Raw genomic sequence first — 20,512 nt, forward strand, 5'->3', positions numbered from 1 at the left:
AGGTTACAGGGTTTGTAGGTACGTACTCTCGCGCACGGGGACCAGTTGTCGTCTTAGCGTCGCCCCGGATAGGTTTCGTCGCTGTTTCAATCCACCCTTACAGATTGATGCCAAGCCGTGGTGGTGGCGATGAAAATTGTCACGTCGAATCATATGAAGCCATACAAAATCCTACTCAAATCTACACTTTACACTGCATCTTCTGGTAGGCTTCGCTGCAGGGACCTCTTTCGCACATTTCCCCGCTCAAGTCTCGGTAGTGCTTATTTTCTAATTTATACTCCGGTCAAAAATTACTCTATTCTGTAGGCTTGTTGTAGGGTTACAGTTGTGGTCATTTGTGGTCATTTGTCATCGTACTCGTATTTTCGTTATTTCATTTCAAAACGTAATTCCGTAGTCGAGAGACAAGCCTCGTGGGCCTGGAGACTGGAGTTCTGGATCCACCTCTCAATGGTAATTGAAGGAACCGGTTCATGATCCCATCTCAGGTCCGATGTAATAGAACCCGCGGGTCAATGGAGAAAGAATCGAAAGAGGATACCTGCCCCTGATTCTCTGCCGCCAACAAAATGTCAAACTCATTCCATGCGTTATCCAAGATGACAGGAGAGAAATCCTTCCGCCTAACCGCCGGCTCCCCAGGAAGCGCGGAGCCTTGCCCACAATCTAAATCCAGCTCCTCCCTCCCGTCCATCTCGGGTAGCCCCAACCCAACCCCCAGCCCAAAGGGCGATGCCGATAAAGGTGGTGTTTCAAGTTCAGACAAAGCATCAGGCGTCAAAGACCCCGGCGACGGACAAGAACCGTTCTGGGCCACACTACTCGCATACTGACCTGGCGTCACGCCCAGAATCTTTTTAAACACACGATGAAAATGGCTCGCTGTCAGCCCTGCTTGGGTGGCCAAATCGTGCAATCGGGGTGGTTTCATTCCTGCGCTGACTTGGTCCCGTATTGTTTGACATGCCTTCTCAACCACCGCGGCTTGGGGATTACTCTGCGCTGCCGTGCCCCCGCTTTGTGGCCGACAGCGCTTACAGGGCCGGAAGCCCGCTTTCTCGGCCTGGGAGGGAGTGTTGTAGAATTCGACATTCGCGCGACGGGCGAGACGAGCGCCGCAGGATGGCCGGCAGTATATTTTGGTGGTGAGGACGCCGTAGACGAAACTGTTCACGGTTGTGTCGCGCTTGGTGATGGCTTGCCACCGCTCGGCAGAGGTAAGGTTATCGTCGGATCGACCGAGGCGGGGGATTTTCAGCGGGGCGACGTGTGCACTGGCCATTTCGGAACGGTCTTGGTAGATGAATCATTTACAAAGCATAGTAGAGATCAGACAGTGATATGGATTGGGAGAGGGGGAGCCCAGGTGGGAAGGTGTAATTGGCCTGATAAGGTAGTTTGCTCCCAAGTCCTGCCCTAGGCCTCTGATTGGTTAGTTCAAGATCAACGATACCAACATCCGCGGGTTCAATGACTCTTCCAGACATAAACCCAGGTTGTAGCAATTGATTCTTATATTGTTTGTACATGTATAAATAATTGATTAGAAGGTTAGCATATTTAAATATTTAAATACTGCCCGTACGCCAGGTGGTACATCCATACATATTGATCACATGGCACTAAAGGGTCTATTTGAAGGAATACATATACAAGCCAGGTCCACCTGCATGTGGGCATGAGTACATATCCCGCAACATTAAACCATCCAGATATCTGGGTTCACACATATCTATATATGTGGATGTACACATATGTATAGGTACCTGGTAACCTACGAATGTTGTATATATACTTCTATATCCAGACTACTATGTAGATAGGTACCTATAGGTGCTATGAACATATACTATATAGGTACCAAGATATCGAGCTTCAAAAAATTAAATTATGTGTTTTTTATCACTTTAGAGGCATACCTGTGTTTTGATAGATATCAATACAACATTTATAGCACTTGAGTACTATTAGTACATAGGTTTGCCCGGGTCTACACTAGCTATATCCATCTTAGATACAACCTTCAATGTTGTGATTCCACATGTGCACACAGTTCCTGAGGTCTTAATTCCACAGATAGATACCAGTATCGCGCGTAGCCTTTAACATTAGTGTTCATCCGTATTGATTTCGCCCATGCCTCCCGAGGTCTCAAGCTTATATATAGGATCCCTAGTATGCACATGTGTACTTCCATACAGTCGTTGACCTAAATTCCAAACCACCTGATCTCAGAATTGTGCATCGCATACATTTTGAAAGACACCAGCAAAAAGGATCAATAATGGCGCAACTGCTCTTTCGTAATTGACCCTAAAAAGGGACTAGGTAACCTGCACATGTGGTGCAGGAGATTACTATACATAGAATGGATGTACGGTGCTTTGACATCAAAAACCCCAAAGAATATTTTTTGGCTTAAATTCTCGATTCAAGATCCAATGTCAACTGGTGCATCCATACTACATAAGATGCACCGAGCTCTGTGCACGGGAGCCAGTGCTGGGGAGGCTCGTAAATGAAACATTGAAGCATCAATTCCCGAGGTCCAGCCTTGCATGTGGGTTCCATCCTTCCAGAATATTTAAATGTCAACTTGAAAGTTCCAACCTTCAAGATTTGTTGGTAGGTTCAAATGTTGCCCACATGTGCAGGTGGTCGTCATATGCCAGGAGTGTTCAACATTTGAATGTTCGAAAATTTGAAGTCTACATGGGTTTTCATCTCAGATCTACAAATCTACAGGGCGGGCAACAGGACATTTTGAAAGTTTCGTAGATATATCATTTCAAGAGCCCCATGGGACTTTTTTGATTTTTCCGTCCTGCCCTTGACATGAGGCCAACCCCGGACCCCATTTCATCACCCTTTTTGTTGATTTATTCAGAAAAAGGATGGTGACCACAACCTTAATTCGCTAAGGGCACATGGGACGCTTATCCGCAGTCGCCTAGGTACATATGTCTCATAGCAGAAGTCCATTTTCAACCCTTCACAAAGAAAACTCCAAATAGCATTACTGCATTTAATCCTTGGTCTTCTGGGTACCGCGGAGCAGACCAGTACGGCGGGCAGCAATGAGACCAGCCTTTTGACCCTGGGTAGCGTAGCGGGAGATGGTCGAGGCCTTACCGATGTGCTGGTGGTTACCACCACCGTGAGGCTGTAGAAAAAAATCTGGTTAGTGACAAGAAATGAAGTGTCTCCGAAGTTGCCATAACTTACGTGATCGACGGGGTTCATGGCAACACCACGAGTCTTGGGCCAAGAGTTGCGCTTGACAGCGAACTTGTGCTTGGCACGGGAAGCCTTGAGCAAAGGCTTGTCGGTACGGCCACCACCGGCGACGATACCAACCATACCACGGGCGGTGTTCTTGACGACCTTCTTGGCACCGGAGGGGAGCTTGACACGGGTCTTGCCCTCATCGGGGTTGTGGCCAATGACGGTAACGTAGTTACCGGAGGTACGGCCAAGAGCACCACGGTCACCAGCCTTCTCCTCGACGTTGGTGACAACGGTACCCTCGGGCAGGGAGCCGAGGGGAAGAATGTTACCGACGGTGAGCTGAGCGTTCTTACCGGCGTAGATGAACTGGCCGGTGTACATGCCCTCGTTGGCGATGAAGGTCTCGGTGATCATCTTGAACTTGTAGGGGTGACGGAACTGGACCTTGGCGAGGGGAGCACCGCGACCGGCATCGTGGATGATCTCCTTGACAACACCACGGGTGTAACCGTGGCGCTCGGCGAAGTCGAGGGTACGGAACTGGGCGGGCGCCTTGTTAAGACGGGTGTTGGCCGCTGTAAGAGAAAAAAAAAATTCGATATCAGCATTCCAATTCCTTCGCATATGTTGCATGTGGTGTTCGTCGTGTTGTTTCCATCTCTTTGCTGCTCTGTATGGCGGCGCTGACAATTTTTTCGAATGTAGGATGTGATTGTGGGATTTTGATGCGGTCGCACTCACTGAAAATGGAGCCACGGCCCTTCCTCTGGTTACGGATCACACGACCCATGGCGACTGTCTGTGGTTAAGAAGAACCTGTGTTAGTTTGAACGAGGAGGACAGACGAGGTCGGGGACGGTGGAAGGGGAAAGGTCGCACCTTGAATTGAAGATAGGCTTGTCGTTTGGGGAGGATGAGAAATCGACGGAGAATGGGACTGTGTGGGCTTTAGGGCGCGGTCGCTAACCAAACCAAATCAGGACTAGCGCTAAGTTGATTATGTAAATCATCATCCACGGGTTGATGATCATGTGATCAAAAGTACTAGTCAGTTGAACATAACTTGCTTCAAGTGCGTAATGGAGAAAATAATTCATGACTTTCAAGGGTAAAATTCATTTCAAACTACTTCTCATTAATTTGACATAATCTATAGGATTTCTACCTGTTATTAGATATTTTTTAAAATCCATTCCTAGGATCATAGTATCTTGTATTCGAAATTTCGTCCCGCCTACTCTCGATGACTTAATCAAATCACATGATCAGCCCGATAGCCCTGAAGTGGCATTATTGCACTTGGCATCGCCCCGACCGTGCTTCTTGCTTCTCTAATGCGGAGAACAGCACGAATATGTCATGCACAATGTTTTTTCAATCACATTGATCAATGCCCACTTGTGCCGTGTTTTTGATCAGACTCTTATGCAACACTTTTCTTATTCATCAGTTACATTTCAAGAAAACCAATGTCGGCTTGAAGCTATGATAACTTCGAATACGTTGGATCAAGCGTCAAGTTACAAGATTTGCCTCTAAATCCCAGATGTGCAACAACAACCACTTGTCCAGGGAAATAGAGTGCCGATTATGTTCTGGTCTATTTTTTTCTTCCTTAAGAAGAGGAGATAAGACTAGCAGTATAGCATATAACCGTATATTTGTCTCGTTTCAATGCATTCATATGAATATACATCAAATCCTATATAGACCGTGATGTAGAGAACCAAGCCCATTTCATTCCAATATTCTTGCTCAAATAGCGAGTCCATGAATGGAGAAAGAGTTCAAAAGTGCGTAAGGGATCTCCCGTTCAAGTAGTCATCTTTGCGGGCGCGCAGGTGCTAGGCCGGACGTGACGCTTCCTTCGCGCGCTTCAACTTTGTCCTTCGCACCACCTTCAACTATTACCCCCACCACCACCTTTACTATGGCACCGTCGGACTCAGATCTGTCATCTTTATCGTCAGCGCCGCCGACGGATGATGAAGCCGCTATGGCTCTTGACGAACCCCCCGTTGGAATCGCAAAGTACTTCAAGAAGGAGTCTGAGACTCCGCCGCCAAAGCGCGAGCCGTCACCACCGCATGAATATGTGCTGGCAGATAACCCCAGTATCGCCGTGAGTTTTCTCGTCGCCAATTGATTCAACTGGATTTCAGGTCCAGCAGCATGTTCATGACGCGTTTATTTTGTTCGAAGACACGTTTGTTAATGCATCGCAATGTTTAGTTCATCGTCATGTTCCGCGCGCGATTCCATGACGCCTTTCCTCGCAGCCTGCCGCATTTTGGTCCGCAGGACATTGAGAGAGGTGTCGAAGACACTACGCCGGGTGAATATATTGAGCGACTGCTTTGCGCATTGTTAGGTCTTGTTTTGAACCGCAAAAAGGATGTTGAGTATGTTCGCCACCTGGTGCTTGATCCCGCGCAGAACCTTGAAATCCCGCGCGCATTTGACCCTCGACCGCCAATTGACCACAGAATTCATCGCTGATCCGGTATTCCTTTTATTTTAGACGGAATCATTATACACGGCCATTGGAGGAGGCAATTCACACACATCAACCGCAGTGGCCCAAATCATGGGAGGGCAAGAATCCCCTTCACGGGGGCCGCAGCTTTACGAGCATGACACCCGAAGAACGCGTATGCACCGATACCTTGACATTCATTCAGGAGCCCCGTTCTAATACATTCCTTTTCTTGATATAGCTTGAGCTTGTGAAGTCTTTGATTCTTTGGTCCCTCTCATCTTCTGAAACCATTCAAGCTAAGGTCAAAGAGTCATACAAGCAAGCGCGCCATGACGATGACCTCAATCAACCTCTATCTGTTCAATCGTGGGGTCGTGATAGTTTGAAACGGCGATACTGGCTTATCGAGGGGCAAGACGACACCAACTTTCGTTTGTACCGAGAGAGCAACCCTGCTCTCAAAAATATCAGCTGGTGGAACGTTGCTGGAAGTATTCCAGAAATACAAGAAATCGCCGATAAATTGCAGCAAGAGAAAGGCACGAACTCGAAGAAGCTTGCCGAAAGGATATACAATGCCATCCCCCGGTTTGAAGCGTCAGAAGAGGTACGTTACCGCATGGAATTCACCAGGGCTTCAGACATTGACAACGATAATAGAAACGCAAACGCCGGGACTACCGCCTTGCTCGAAAGGCTGCATTCACACGACCCGAGCCTGGTTTTTCTATGTACGAAGGTCGAACCCGCGGAAAGAAGTTAAAGTATACATACTCAGACGACGAGGATATCTTTTCCGATGAACAGCCCTCCAGACGATCAGGTCGCAATGCGTCATCAAATGTGACAGCTCCCGAGCCTCGTACTCGATTCACGGCCAGTGGGCGGCAGATTCGATCTCGTGCGGGAGGTCTTTATGGAGAAGCCTTGCTTACTGGGCAGCGTGAAGACTCAGACGAAGAGGAAGAAGACACTACGAGACCACAGAGATCACGAACATCCACAAACCCCAATGGTTACTCTGGATATGCTGCAGTTGACCTGGACGACGAGTCGGAAGCTCGGTCCAGTGCAAACGAGAGTGGAAATGAGTGGCAAAGTGGGGACGATAGAAACGAGGCGGAAGGAGATGATGAAAGAGAAGGCGAGAGCGAGGATGAATCCATCACCAATGGTGAACCCCCTAGCCTGGTGGTTCAGCTTCGTATCGGCAAAGGAAATGTTCCAAGTGAACATAAACCATCCGAAGATGAGCCTCCTCCTGCACATGATGTTCAGATAAAGAGCCCAAGCAAAGCTGTGCCACCAACACCAGAGCCAGTTGCAGACAAGCCGTCGCATCTGCAAGAAGTTAGCCAGGGTTCAACAGCTCCAGTGCTAACTGCACCATCCACAACTTCCGATCACAAGCACCAAGCGGCTGTCCTATCGAAGACTGCGAGCGTCTCGTCGCCCGAGGTACCGGTATCTATTCAGTCCGTTGAGCCGAATGGATGGCCTCGAGATAATACAGAAACCGAGAATCGCCCGGGTCCTGGACTCTCCCAAGTGCCAACCCCTACTGGTCAAAACTAGAATCCGATACTAAAGTTACTATTTTAAGTGCTATTAGTTGGCTTTGAATATCGATAATTGAATGATTGAGCCTTTGCATCTCTCCAGGGGTGTGGAAATTTGGATTGTATTATCTCTTCACCTGTCTACTATTAAGCTCTTTTGGTTATTGGACCGGTGTCTCTTCAGTTGCTGCTCTTATGCATTATTTTCAGTTGATTTAGAGATATGAGGGTATGAATAGGAATAGGATTTTATATCAAGTGATTAATGCAAGTTTCTTCCAGGATTTGCAGCATGCACAACCGCTTTTTATTGTGTAGCCGGCTAGCACCCAATCAATAAATGCTAATACGCTGGTTGAGCGCGAGTTGTGTGCATAAATGGTGCGGCTGCAGGAAAGAAATTGACGCCACTAGACACGAACTAAATGTATACTAGTAGTTGACGAAAGAGGAAACACTCTAGATATTGGGATATAAAACAGAAGAAAACAAAGTCAAAACCAGAAGACCTAACGCCAAAAATGCTAGTATCCAGGTACCTGGATCTAGATTCCATGCTCAGCATGGGACCTCAATCCGAACCAGCACTAGAAAACTGGGCCTCATAGTACTTCAAAAACTCCAGTAGCGTTAGCCGCACTGCCCCTATTAGAATAACAAACACAACGATCATAGTGGGCTACTCACTTCTTCAACCTGCGATGCCAATCGTGTATTCTTCGTCCACTTGGGAGGAAGCTTCCAGTTGTTGACGTCGTACCACCATCTGCGAATCCGACTGCCAACTGTTTGTCCACTAAGAGAGGCGTTGCGGTTCCAGAACTTCCAACCGGAGAGCGCAAGTGTCCAAACGGTACCTTGAATAAGCGGAAGGAGAACCTATATAGTACAGTGAAAAGGAATTAGCCATTTTTGCCATACAAAATATAAAGATATCTCTCTATCGAATATGCCTAATGAGGTAAATGGTGGGCCTGTGTGCTTATGTGCTTACCTGGTCTCTCACGGTAATCCACGCCACCCGGCCCCAAGTGTCAGCATCCTTCAAGCTAGCTAGATAGCTTTGCTCAAAGCGTAGATCGGGGAGAGGCGGAAGTGTCTGGTGTCGGCGGAGGGGTCGGACTACTCGGTGTTCGTCGACAATGTCAGAGGCAAGGCTACCAGCTTCCGAAGCTGGGGCAACGACAACAGGTTGTTTTTCCGAGGCCGCTGTGGCAGGGTTGATGTCATGGGCAGCAGAAGGATGTTGCTGAATCGAAGCTGTCTGGATGATCTCAGGGATCTCCAAAGCATGGTCGGCCATGATGATTGGTTTAGGCGTTCGATAAGGGACTATGCTCCGCAAGTAGACAGACTTGGATGGTTTATTGCAGGAGATGAACATCACCGAAGTGGAGCCGGGGACTTGCCGCCCCGACATCCGGCAGAAAAGCCCCTCCATCCCACCTAGACTCCCCTGCTCTTGTCCCTCTTTTCTTACTTTCTTACTCCTTTTCAAATCACTTTCCCCCCTTTCCCCATATTCAATTCATTATTTGACCCTTTTTCATAATGGCTGCCACCCAAGGTTACCCTCTGCTTTGCCTGGAGAACCCTCTCCTCGACATCCAGGCCCGTGCTGATACCGCTCTTCTGGAGAAGTATGGCCTTAAGGATAACGATGCCATCCTTGCTGAGGAGAAGCACATGGGTCTCTACGAGGAGCTCATGAAGCTTGACGCTAAGCTCATTCCCGGTGGTGCTGCCCAGAACTCTGCTCGTGGTGCTCAGTACCTGCTCCCCGATAACTCCGTCGTCTACATTGGCTGCGTCGGTAAGGACACCTACGGTGACATCCTCAAGAAGACCTGTGAGGAGGCCGGTGTCCACACCGAGTACCGTGTGGACGAGTCCAAGCCCACTGGCAAGTGTGGTGCTGTCATCACTGGCCACAACCGCAGCTTGTGCACCGACCTTGCTGCTGCCAACGAGTACAAGCTCGAGCACCTCCAGCAGCCCCGCATCTGGGACCTCGTTCAGAAGGCCAAGTTCTACTTTGTCGGTGGCTTCCACCTGACTGTCTGCGTTCCCGCCATTCTGGCCCTCGCCGAGGAGGCTGCTGCCCAGAACAAGGTACGTTGCTGCTCTAATCAATATTCATAGATCATGTCCACTCACAAATTTCCACTCATTTAGCCCTTCATGCTTTCTCTCTCCGCTCCCTTCATCCCCCAATTCTTCAAGGAGCAGCTGGACAGTGTTCTCCCTTACACTGACTACACCGTCTGCAACGAGACTGAGGCTCGTGCTTACTCCGAGAGCCACCAGTGGGGCACCGAGGACGTGGTCGAGATCGCCAAGAAGCTCGCCCTCCTGCCCAAGAAGAACACCCAGCGTGCTCGTATCTCCATTGTTACCCAGGGCACTGAGCCCACCATCGTTGCCATCGCTTCCGCCAGCGGTGATGTTGAGATCAAGGAGTTCAAGGTCCACGAGCTCTCCAAGGATGCTATCAACGACACCAACGGTGCTGGGTGAGTTTGACATGTCCATATAGTTGCCTTTCTTACAATACGCTAACCTCGATACCGATAGTGACGCCTTCGCTGGTGGTTTCCTCGCTGGTCTTGTCGGTGGCAAGTCTCTGGAGGATTCCGTTGACATGGGCCAGTGGCTCGCCGCTAAGAGCATCCAGGAGCTTGGACCTTCGTAAGTTTACTGCCGTCGTCTTTTTGATCGGTAAAGGCCAATGACTAACCATGAATATGCAGTTACCCTTACCCCAAGCAGACCTACTCCCGGTCATAAATGGCCATTAAAAGCCAAATTTCATAAATGAAAGACTTTTCAACACAAAATCTGCCGCTCTGGAAGATTTCAGTGCAACTCAATAACATTTGATCATGCACTTAGCAACCCTTGGATGATTCAACCCTCTATACCCAAATATTTTCTATTTATTTTCCATATTTCTTATAAAATCTCAACTTAACGTCGAGAAATTGAACCGAAAGCACTTGACATTTTGTCTGAATATTTCTTTCCCCTCTCTTTCCATTCTTGGGATTATTTTTTGTTTGGATGAGAGCTTTTCGGTTATCTTAAATGTCTGTTACGATCGCCTGTATCACCATGTCTCACAACACGGCGTCACCTGTGGTATAGACTCGGAAACGAGTAAAAATTACCCCGTTTTCAACAACGATATAATGAATATTACAAACAAGGACTGAAGGACTTGAAGATTGAAAATCATCGCATTGACTGTAAACACGTAAACACATGGTCTGCATAAGAAGGCCTAGTCTTTGACTAAACCTTTCTCCAGAAACCACGTCTTTGGGACTATCGTATAATGCCATTCCTCCAGGCTGAAAAATCGGGGAAACAAAAGAGCTGGGCTGATGAAAGCTGATAAACGATTTTTGGTCATGACTGGACTTCATCTCGCATGAAACGGAAAAAAGAGAACTAAGCAAGAATAAACCGAAAGCAACATAAGAATTCCCCAAGCATTGCAGGACCTCACTTCAATTCCCCTTTTCAAGCGTTGAAATACGTTGCGCATCTCATTTCCTATGATAGAACGAAAAATTGAAAGACGAGAGCATGTCGATGGGAACAGAAAACAGGATTCTTGGGGATATCCATGTGTCTTAGTCAAGCATAGCATGAGCATTCCTAAGCCAACGATAACCACGGAAGAAGCTTTCTGCTGTACCTAGTAGTTTCAGAACAGCAACTGCACCGGAAAGGAAAGGACAAACAAGCATGACCATACAATCTCGTTGTCAATGCTGTCTGTGATGGGTACAATATTTGTTGAGAAACGTGGAAATGGAGCACACCACACCGGAATAACTGGGAAAATTAATTCCGATTGCGCAGGTAGGATAATTCGATATCACTCTCTTCTCGCATAGCTGATAGGTGTGGGCTGTATGAAGTTTGCACATAATGCGATGTTTCATACTTAATCGTAATATAAGCCATAAAATCGAGCCCCTAATCAGCCCCCTTGACCGCACGGCGGAGTTTGTCCAATTGCACCGAGCTGGGTAGCCGTTTTGCGATGAGGGCCAAGACCCGGAGGATATTGGCCGGCACCGGACGCATAACTGCTGGCGATGAAGGCGTCATTGGCCCACGATGGAGCTTGCATGCTCGACACGACTTGGCTGGGGAATTGGTAGGAGCCGAAAGTCATTCGATTAATAGGCTCTCGTTCCCATTGGTTTGAAGGAAGACGAGGGTGAGCTGCAGCCGAATTGGAAGGCGCCATCCATGAGGGAGCAGACGGTGTTTCGTAGGAGTTTGTCAGTTGTGTCTGGCCCATAACGCTCTGGCGAAGTAGCTCGTTGGCCATTAGGTCCTGGGGTGGCGACCGCTCGGAAACCTTGGCACCAACCGCGGATATCGAATGCAATGGAGGCTGTTGACCAAGACCGGGTGGAGTCCGCGGGGATACGGCACCTCTCATGGACCCGGGAGAGGAGGTGTTCCAGATGCTTGGGATACTGGGCAGAGCAGCCAACGGCGTGTATGACTGGGCCGAAGAGGCTCTAAGGCTATCTGCTGCATTGTGGATAGGCGGTCCAAGCCCAGGAGGGGCCATAGGGGTGCCAAGAGGCTGTACACTCTGCTCATTAAAGGGGAAGACATGAGGAGTAGGTCTAACATGACCGGATGGCGTGGGCATGTCTCCGGTGTCGGGGAAAAATGAATCAAACTGGCCGGGAACATCAGGCGCATTCTCATATGTATCAGACTCAACCAGGCGTTCGACACCCTCCACGATACGGTTCATATTGGCAGACATGGAGGCAGAGGCGGATTGAGAGCCACCAAACATGCTATGGCCCTCAGCGACGGAATTAGAATCTTGAGTCGGCGGTGGAATATCCTCACGCTCAATGTTAGCGCTTGGAAGTGTGTCCTGGTGGATATGTGGACTGGAGAAGAATTGCGAAGGTAGTCCATCTTCTTGATAGATGAATGTCTTCTTATCCTCATCATCCACAAGGGCGACCGGAATTCTGTTTCTCACGACCATATCGAGACCATCGATAACAAATTCGCGGATCCGGTACAGCATTTCCACATTAGGGTGGCTTCTTTCCACACCGGGGTCATTCACTCGGGGCTTGAGCTGCTCATTTGTAGCGTAGTACCGGCGTCTAGTGGCTTCTTGATCCAAGGGCGCAAACCCTAGGCTTTCTTCATCTTCCTCTAGAAGATAATCAATCTCCGGGAGATGCACAACATCAAACGTAGACGCAAGAAGAGTCAGGGTCCCCGCATAGATTTTCCAGAACTCCTGAATTTGAATCGATAGAGCTGAGTCTTTCTCTTCCTTTTGCGCAAGAAGAAAGTCACAGGTGGTGAGAAGCCAGGAGCTATAATGCCGCAGAGCAGGCAGAATACGACGGGCGACCACAGTCACTTTGTCTGGGACATTGTCTGTCGTTTTGCTGTCTGAATCCTCCACAGCAAAGCGCTCCAATTCCACCAGCAATATTTGAAGCAAGGTGAAAAATGTCTTCACATTAATACGCTGGAAGAAGATGCGTGCATTCTCCGATTCTTCAGTGGACCGTACTCGAGCGAAATCCTCCGCCGCGATATTGACAAGGCAGTATTTCTGGAGTGTACCTTCCAGTGATCGTTGTTCTCGAATATCCACAGCAAACTGGCTCATGACTTCACTCTCAAGCTCATCATGCTCAGAGAAATCACTTCCTTTATAACACTGTGCATGTAGGTAGACAAACCAGGGAGCTAAAGCTTTGCCCGGAATACCCGCATCCTCGGGGCGAATCAGCTCCCGCTTGGCCCATGCGGTCATGACCTTTCTAAATTCAATTTCCAGATTTCCTTTGGCCGAGGGATGGGGATCCCGAGCGGACAAGGCCCGATAAAGATGATAGGTGGCGCGAAAGTGATTGCCGTCGGCGAGCGCAATAACCGCCAGTTGGTTGTGTGATGCGCCAGAAGTAGGGTATATCACGGAAGCCAAATCATAATATCCAATGGCCGGGCCCCAATTGCGATCTTTACCGACCAATTCTGTCTCCCGGTAACGAGAAAGATCGCCCAGTCGGATGAGGGTTGCATGGCAGGATTGAAGGATGCGCTTGCGTAGGTCAGGAGTAACCGAGGAGGGGGTTCGCGCAGAGAGATCTAAACAACAGAATATTAGTATCCATGCATGAGTCGCTAGCCAAGAAGATCAAAAGGTATTGCGCACTTTCGAAATTAAATTTACAGGCGACCTTTTCCAATTCTAGGATGCCTTCGAAGTGGGATGAGAGATGCTGGATGTATCCGCGGTAGAATCGTTGGCTCGACTTGATGAAGTCCAGGTAATGCTTTTCGAGCTTCCGCTTCTCGACCGGCTTCTTCTTGACATTCTCTTCCTTGTGCTATGCGAATCGCACTAGTTAGCTCCAAAATATCACGTGTATCTGCTTCCAACAGGTCAGCACTCACGCGAGATAACTTCTTGCGAAACCGGGTGTTGAGTTTCAGGTGCGCATCCCACAGGCGACCTTCAATATCATATTCGCGGGCGGCATCGAAATCCAGGAGGATAGCGTTTTGTGCTGCAGTGCGGAACCTATTTCATATGAGAAGCGGCCAAAAAGCGCGCGGGCGGGAATGAGACTGACTCGGAGAGGTAGTGCGAGAACTCCACGAAGGTTGGTTCCTTGTCAGCGAGGCATCGCAATAGCTCCCGTTCGGCATCGAGCGTAGTCCTATGCGCGATATCAGTTAGCGACTTATCCATCGCATTTCTCTCACTCTTTTGTTCAGTGCGGCTGCTGTCTGGAGGGGGGGCAAGGAGCACTCACTGCCACGCTTCCGGGAACGAGATAGCCATGCTCGCGGGGGAAAGTCCGTTAACCCCACTGGGACGCCCGTCAGATGGCTCCTTGAAAAACGTCGGACGTAAAGAACAGTGGCCAAGCCATCAGTCCTGATGGAGAGGAGTGGTGGTGGGGGAAGGGGAAATTCAGATTCCGATATCAAGAAAAAGCGTGGAGTAAAAGGCACAAGCGCGGAAACTCCTCCTTTGGTGGGGAGATGTGATTGGGCACTTAAGCCAAAGTGGAGATTTTTATCCTACAAATTCATTTTATGCCGAGAGTTTTAGATTGTATAGACTTGCTCTTTTCTCTTTCTTTTTACTCTTTACCCAGTATCTGCTCTTCAGAAACACCGATTTCGCAGTATGTCATGATCTAAGATTTGGTGGATAAGCCAATCCTTGCTGCTTCCCCTATTGTACCCAGCCCCGCCAAAGTGGACCGATCACATCTCTGGCCGTCACCGCAAGTACCTAAGCAAGTACCTAAGAGTACTGAAAGTACCTTGCAATCATGTCCAAGCGTTCCAGAAGCCCTTCACCCACTCTTCCAGACCCAGGGCCACAACCACAGTCTCCAACATATACAGAAAACACAGAGAACCCAACATCCTCCGTCTCAGAACGGGCGAAGATCGCGCGGGACTCAATCCCTGTCTCAGAGGTCATGCATTGCGCGCTACCGCCACACAGAGAAGCTCTGTCGTTTGCCTCATATGAGGACTATGAAGTTCATTACATACAAGCACATGTCAATCGCTGCTCACAGTGCAGCAAAAACTTCCCAACTAGCCATTTCTTGAATCTTCATATCGAAGAGAACCATGATCCTCTAGCAGCTGCTCGAAAGGCACGAGGGGATAAAACGGTTAGTTGTCTTGGTTTCTTCCTTGCTTAACATGCAAAATTCCATATTCTGCCTAATCTAAGTATCTGACTAATTGAGTAGTATGGATGCTTCGTTGAGACTTGTGAACGGAAATGCTCGACTCCTCAGAAACGAAGGATGCACTTGGTAGACAAGCACATGTTCCCTCGAGTATGAATTAAACCCCACCAGATTGAAGATCATAAAAAGGGAAACTGACAAGGCTGCCAGAACTATAACTTCTACATTGTTAATGATGGACTCGACAAGCAAACCTCCCTGCTGCGGCCAATGAATAGCGACCGCACTCGCCGGCGCATCTCTACGGCATCTATATCGTCGGTCAACGAGGGCCGTCTGCGGCGACGAAGCTCGGCATCTCAAGCGATTCCTCCTCCAATTCAAGCGAAACCCCTAGCCTCGGATGACATGGACATTGATGATTTGGAGCGTTCAATGTCCGCGCTGCGGTTTGTGCCCGCCAGTGTGACGAAGAACCGGGCAAAGGCATCGCATTCCAACTCTTGAAAGATAGAAGCATTCGAAAGATACCCTAAGTCTATTGGATAATGTGAACAGAAGCTGTCCATCTCAAGTAAATCTCCGTGGAGACACGCAATGAACTTCAAAGTAAGATCCTTTCAAACTTTAGAAGGGCCTCGCGTAGAAACCAATGGAAAGTAGAAGCCATTGATCCCGTCCACTCCAAGGCTGGTGTTTAGGGAAATAATCATCGTTTGATGGAGTAGTAATGATGTGACTAGATAATCTTATGAGACCTGCTGTTTCTATCTTCTGTCATAAACCAATAGCTTGCCATATGTTACATTTGTGTATGAACATGGGACATTTAAATAGCCAGATTCCGAGAGTCTCCGAAGTTGAGGTTTATTGATGAATTTAATGGAAGTTCAAGTTATTATGTTTTTGGATCAAGATTTGAATCAAGTTTAGCCTGAGACTCTGGATCCTACCAAGGTACACCTAGGCAACAATTGGGAATAACATCCGTGATCTACTAATAGGGATACGCTTGAAAATCCAAGGTCCACAGGTCCAAGCCAAAGTTGTGCTGTATTGGAAGAAAAATCTATGACATGATAGTATCTAGCAAGTACACAACCCAATCAAGCTGTATGGAAAAAAGATTCCATTGATAGAATGGCAAACACGCAGTACCGGGTATAGACACCAATCACGAGTCATGATACATACAATAAATTGAAAGTTCTCCCAGAAAATCCGTCCGAACAGTCCCAAAACACATGTACAAAACTCCGACAGATATCATGTCCACCAGAAAACAGTAAAGGAAAAATAGGAGAAAGAAAGATCCATCGAGCAATAACAATAACACCATTAAAGTGGCCTGACCACGTCATCATAGCAGCTCCCTATACATGGGAAACTGTTTCCTGATTTTGAGAATTCCGAACCCTTTCCAAGCTTTAAATTCATTTAGTTCTCTAGAAGATCCGCATAAGCATCCAAGCTTGAACCAACGAGATCAACAATGGCCCAGCTGGTATTGCCCTTGAAGGTGCGGGCCCAGACACGAACGATAGCCACGCTCAGCTGCCGCACCTTGTACGGGTTAGCCATGAATTCCATATCTGGTGGCCCCGGCGGATCAACAGCCATGTCAGTTTCATCCATCATGCTTTTGATCCACGAAAGAAGCTTGCGCTCGTGTTCCGATAGCCGCTGGTCTGGCTGTGTCGCAGGGATTGCGAGCAGCCAGCGACTCAGAAGGAAGGCACATTCAAGACTGCAAAGCGAGTGTTGAATGCTCCAGAAGAACGAGTGTGTTCTTGCTACAAAATCGATTCCCAATCGGACCGGGATAGAGAGAGCGTGTGCGGAGTGCAGCAATGCCATAATCAGCCGCGGACTGCGGATAATAGGCGGTGATTCGCTCAAGGCTATAGCGATCTGCATTGGATCCTGAGTAATTAGGTGACGACAGGGACCCAAGTCAACGTGTAACCTAATATAGGCCAGACCCAGGAGAGCCGTGGATGTAAATGCGATAGGACCAGCTGGGTTCTGAGGATCAATGCTGGACTCGGGTGTACGTTTCCACAACGCTTTCCAAGCGCCCAAAGAATTGTCCAGGACGATCAGATCTTCTTGTCTCAAGCTAGTGCCTTGCATATTTGGAGCAGATAGGCATAGTTGGCGGGCAAAGAATATTTGTTGTATAAGAGCGTGAATGAGAATATAGTTGCCAAGAGGGGAGATCGGGGCGGATGGAATGGAGGTGGAGGATCGCAAGAAAAGCCGGGCAAATGCATCTTGGAAAGGTACATCGGAGCTCTGTCGTGTTCGGCATACTCGGCGCCATTGAGTCGCGTTGCTTGCCTTCCATAAATCATGGGAGCAGGGCATATTCAACTTCAGCTCCCCATTTAGAATCAACGGAGGGATGTTATACATAATAGAGTGCAGGTTGAAGAAACAATAAACGATGAGTTTGGTTCGCCTATTTCCTTCCCTCCGCACCCATTCTTCCCAGCTAATGGGATCCAGGGTAGGTGGTGGCTCCGTCAGGCCATGCTCGCGGACAAGCCTTGCTAATGTGCTTTGGAGTGAGAGGATCTCTCGCAGAAGTTCCGGCTGCTTTTCCCAAGATGCGAACACAGTTAACAATAAGAAAGTTCTAATCACTTCCATATGAGCATCCGAATCATCTGGAGTATATATTGATGAATTGAAAGATTGGTTCGGGAGGTGGTGTTGAGTTTGAAAGGGACTGCTGGCTGTATTCGAGATCATCGAAGACCCTCGGGAATTGGGATAGCCGGAAGGCGGAGAGATATAGTTCCACGTGGGAACAGGCACTTGTCGGCTATCTCTTCGACGCAGGCGCTCTAACAAGATGGCTTTAGCGGCATGGAACAGTTCGATTCCCCGGCCATTCTCGAATCGGTAGTGCGACCCCGCGGCTGCCGTCGCGAGCGTGAGTTCCGGCGAGCACTTGGCGATAGATAGAGTGGGGACATGTACAAAAGGCAAATGCTCGTTCAAGCCATTGATATATCCGGCAAAAAACCGGGATAAAGCGTGGCGCGAGGGCGGAACAAAGCCCTTCGGGAGGACGAACGAGAATTCCTCAAGTTTTGACACGAAAACTTGTCGATCTGTATTGGTGATTTCCCAAGCCGGTCGAGAACTTTCATCCTGGAGGCCAATTCGGTCTTCAATCTCGTGGGATTCAGGCTGAAGCGATGGTAATCGGGAGCCAAAGTTAGAGAAAGATGGCTGTTCGTCCATGTGCATTCGTGGGTCACTCATAAGATCCCCGCCTAGCCTGTTTGACGAGAGTGTCTCCCGAACATGATTTTTCGAATCCATTGGCATACTCGGTGGAAGCATTGGCTCTTCCACTGACGAGAATACCCCAGAGTCCCAATCCGATGACAGGCCGACACTTTCCAAGAAGACAGTGAAATCTTGAACTGGGTCACCCAAGTCTGTCAAATCCAGGATCGAGGGCTCAAGGCCATAGTTATCGGTAATGGCTCTCTCTGTCGCTTGAAAGGATTGTGATGGTGTGCCAATCGAATGCGATGATTTCCGAATCGATTCCAAACTCTCCTGCTGTCCCTCCAAAGCGACATGGCTTGCGGCATGCGACAATAAATTGAGGTCGTAGCCCCAAGATGGGTTGAAGTGTGTAGTCTCTACTATTGGTGGTGGCTGGACCTGTACCTCGGGAGGTGGAGGTGCAATTTGGGTGTGGACGGGGATGGCATCGGCCAGCTCAAGCATGCGCGACTCGTGATGGACGGGCTGAATTATCGTCGACTGAATTGGAATTTCATGATGACTGTTCTCATTTCCGTTGTGGGTACGATTTTCTCGACCAGCTGCAGTCTCGGCAGGATGGACTAGACGTTCATGTCGCACTAGAAGGTCACTGCGGGTGCATATAAATAAGCGATTGGACGATTGGGGGTGGGATGGCACCCGGGGAGGAACGGATAGTGAGTATTGATTACCTTCGGGCAAAAGACTTGGAGCAAATGTCACATGAGAAGGGTTTCTCTTTGGTATCTGGATTGTCCTACATTAGTCGGGGAGTGACTAGGGAGGGCTTGGGGGTTACTCAACGTGTGCGGAGATGGCGTTGGAGATGCTCCAAGCGAGCAAAGGATCGACTGCAATATTCGCATGAAAGGGACTTCCGATGAGTAGTCCCCTTCTTCTTCACTTTGGCAGCTTTGTCGTCCTCCATAGCTGGGGAAAGTTGGGGATATCCGGATTTGGGGGAGTTTTTTTCCAGAGAGGGGAAAGAATTTGAGGCCCTTTTGGAACTGAGCGGGGAAAAAAAAGAATTGTGGGGTTTTAGGCGCAGTTGTGAGGGGGGCAGGGAAGGGAACCACGGTCACGTGTTGCTCAGAGAAACACCATCTGAGAAGGAGGATTCTATGGATTCTACAGGTGTAAATAATACATGTTTCTGATCAAGATGACCCTAAGTGCACTTGGTTGGTGGCTTCTCAACAGTTGTGGCCGACATGCCTAATGTTCCGGTATGCACGTAGTCCCCACTGGTGCGGAGAGGGCCATGCTGGACCGGAAATGGAAAAATGCAAATGCAAATAAAAAAAGAAGAGAGATTCAAATGCAGAGTTCAAATGTTTTCAATGTTTTCTTGTGAGTATGAAAGGTCAAGATTTGGACCAAAGATCTAGTAGTATAGCTTGAGAGTACTAGTAGTATACCGATAACGTCAAATCTCCCAAGCTCTGGTTTCAAGGTTTTCAATTGCTGTAGTGGCCTCGATCCGGCTGGCGGCAGTTACATAGTCCGCTCCCTCCCGTGCCTTTCATTAGCACTTGAGTCAACTGGCCACTTATAGTTAACTAACTAACTACTAACTACACTTAGTTAACATTCACGAATTCATGGCTCATAGGTATTGATATTTGAAAAATGGGATTTTCAATACTAGTTACCCTACTTATGATCAATAGAAGTTCTATTATGTCCAGGTTTAAATGTTCTAGTCAACTCAGTGCTGGTAGTTTTGAACATAGTGCATTGATACTTGCTAATTACACAGACTACATAGATGCCAAGCTTGGATCTATATATATGACTGGAGGTATTGTCCGCTCAAGTGCTCAGCATTCAAATCACTTACAACATTTGAAGTTCCAAGTTTCAAATGTCTATATTAAACCTCGGAAATTTTCAGTGATTGGCGAATTTCCAACTTTGAGTGCTATATGGGTCAAGAAAAGTTTCAGATGATAGCAGTCGCTGTTTCACCAGTCCCGAGTGGGGCTTGTACGGAGTATAGTATGCACTTATATAAGACAGAATAATGTCTGCCGGCCTTCCTATCTGGGCGCCGCTTTTGTGAGGGCGCTCAGGCTCAAAATCTCCGAGTAGATGTCAGCACGGGAGTGCTGTGAGATGACTACTAGTAACATTAAATCCAGTGAGCACTTCAAGATCTTATTTGTGAGTAGTCACATCACGTTCTACCAGATGGTCATTTTTACTTCTTACCCCTCTTCTAC

General features: G+C 48.2%; 8 protein-coding genes across 8 annotated transcripts; 3 read left to right on the forward strand and 5 right to left on the reverse strand.

The window, feature by feature from the left end:
* Nucleotides 1-487: 487 nt before the first annotated feature.
* mpt (putative DNA repair and transcription factor Ada) lies at nt 488-1,285 on the reverse strand (the record flags this gene model as incomplete). Its single annotated transcript, XM_057160120.1, has 1 exon — nt 488-1,285. The coding sequence occupies one exon, from the start codon at nt 1,283-1,285 to the stop codon at nt 488-490; it is 798 nt and encodes a 265-aa protein (XP_057026368.1).
* Nucleotides 1,286-3,028: 1,743 nt separating this feature from the next.
* On the reverse strand, nt 3,029-4,021 carry N7466_000723 (60S ribosomal protein uL2; the record flags this gene model as incomplete). Its single annotated transcript, XM_057160121.1, has 3 exons — nt 3,029-3,166; nt 3,229-3,806; nt 3,973-4,021. The coding sequence occupies 3 exons, from the start codon at nt 4,019-4,021 to the stop codon at nt 3,029-3,031; spliced, it is 765 nt and encodes a 254-aa protein (XP_057026369.1).
* Nucleotides 4,022-5,161: 1,140 nt separating this feature from the next.
* Nucleotides 5,162-7,285, forward strand: N7466_000724 (uncharacterized protein; the record flags this gene model as incomplete). Its single annotated transcript, XM_057160122.1, has 5 exons — nt 5,162-5,353; nt 5,464-5,633; nt 5,753-5,882; nt 5,949-6,317; nt 6,371-7,285. The coding sequence occupies 5 exons, from the start codon at nt 5,162-5,164 to the stop codon at nt 7,283-7,285; spliced, it is 1,776 nt and encodes a 591-aa protein (XP_057026370.1).
* Nucleotides 7,286-7,938: 653 nt separating this feature from the next.
* On the reverse strand, nt 7,939-8,572 carry N7466_000725 (DUF1770 domain-containing protein; the record flags this gene model as incomplete). Its single annotated transcript, XM_057160123.1, has 2 exons — nt 7,939-8,148; nt 8,264-8,572. The coding sequence occupies 2 exons, from the start codon at nt 8,570-8,572 to the stop codon at nt 7,939-7,941; spliced, it is 519 nt and encodes a 172-aa protein (XP_057026371.1).
* Nucleotides 8,573-8,820: 248 nt separating this feature from the next.
* Nucleotides 8,821-10,056, forward strand: N7466_000726 (adenosine kinase; the record flags this gene model as incomplete). The annotated part of the gene is made up of 4 exons (XM_057160124.1): nt 8,821-9,381; nt 9,445-9,782; nt 9,844-9,957; nt 10,020-10,056. 4 exons carry the CDS (start codon nt 8,821-8,823, stop codon nt 10,054-10,056), a joined length of 1,050 nt encoding a protein of 349 aa, XP_057026372.1.
* Nucleotides 10,057-11,257: 1,201 nt separating this feature from the next.
* On the reverse strand, nt 11,258-14,128 carry N7466_000727 (uncharacterized protein; the record flags this gene model as incomplete). Its single annotated transcript, XM_057160125.1, has 5 exons — nt 11,258-13,428; nt 13,496-13,670; nt 13,738-13,864; nt 13,917-14,003; nt 14,100-14,128. The coding sequence occupies 5 exons, from the start codon at nt 14,126-14,128 to the stop codon at nt 11,258-11,260; spliced, it is 2,589 nt and encodes an 862-aa protein (XP_057026373.1).
* A 499-nt stretch (nt 14,129-14,627) lies between these two features.
* N7466_000728 (Zinc finger C2H2) lies at nt 14,628-15,509 on the forward strand (the record flags this gene model as incomplete). Its single annotated transcript, XM_057160126.1, has 3 exons — nt 14,628-14,981; nt 15,063-15,152; nt 15,213-15,509. 3 exons carry the CDS (start codon nt 14,628-14,630, stop codon nt 15,507-15,509), a joined length of 741 nt encoding a protein of 246 aa, XP_057026374.1.
* Nucleotides 15,510-16,439: 930 nt separating this feature from the next.
* N7466_000729 (fungal specific transcription factor domain-containing protein) lies at nt 16,440-19,218 on the reverse strand (the record flags this gene model as incomplete). Its single annotated transcript, XM_057160127.1, has 2 exons — nt 16,440-19,037; nt 19,195-19,218. The coding sequence occupies 2 exons, from the start codon at nt 19,216-19,218 to the stop codon at nt 16,440-16,442; spliced, it is 2,622 nt and encodes an 873-aa protein (XP_057026375.1).
* Nucleotides 19,219-20,512: the final 1,294 nt, after the last annotated feature.

This window comes from Penicillium verhagenii, assembly GCF_028828195.1.
Source record: "Penicillium verhagenii strain IBT 33310 chromosome Unknown utg000002l_segment0_segment0, whole genome shotgun sequence".
In the NCBI taxonomy this organism is placed as follows: Eukaryota; Fungi; Ascomycota; class Eurotiomycetes; order Eurotiales; family Aspergillaceae; genus Penicillium; species Penicillium verhagenii.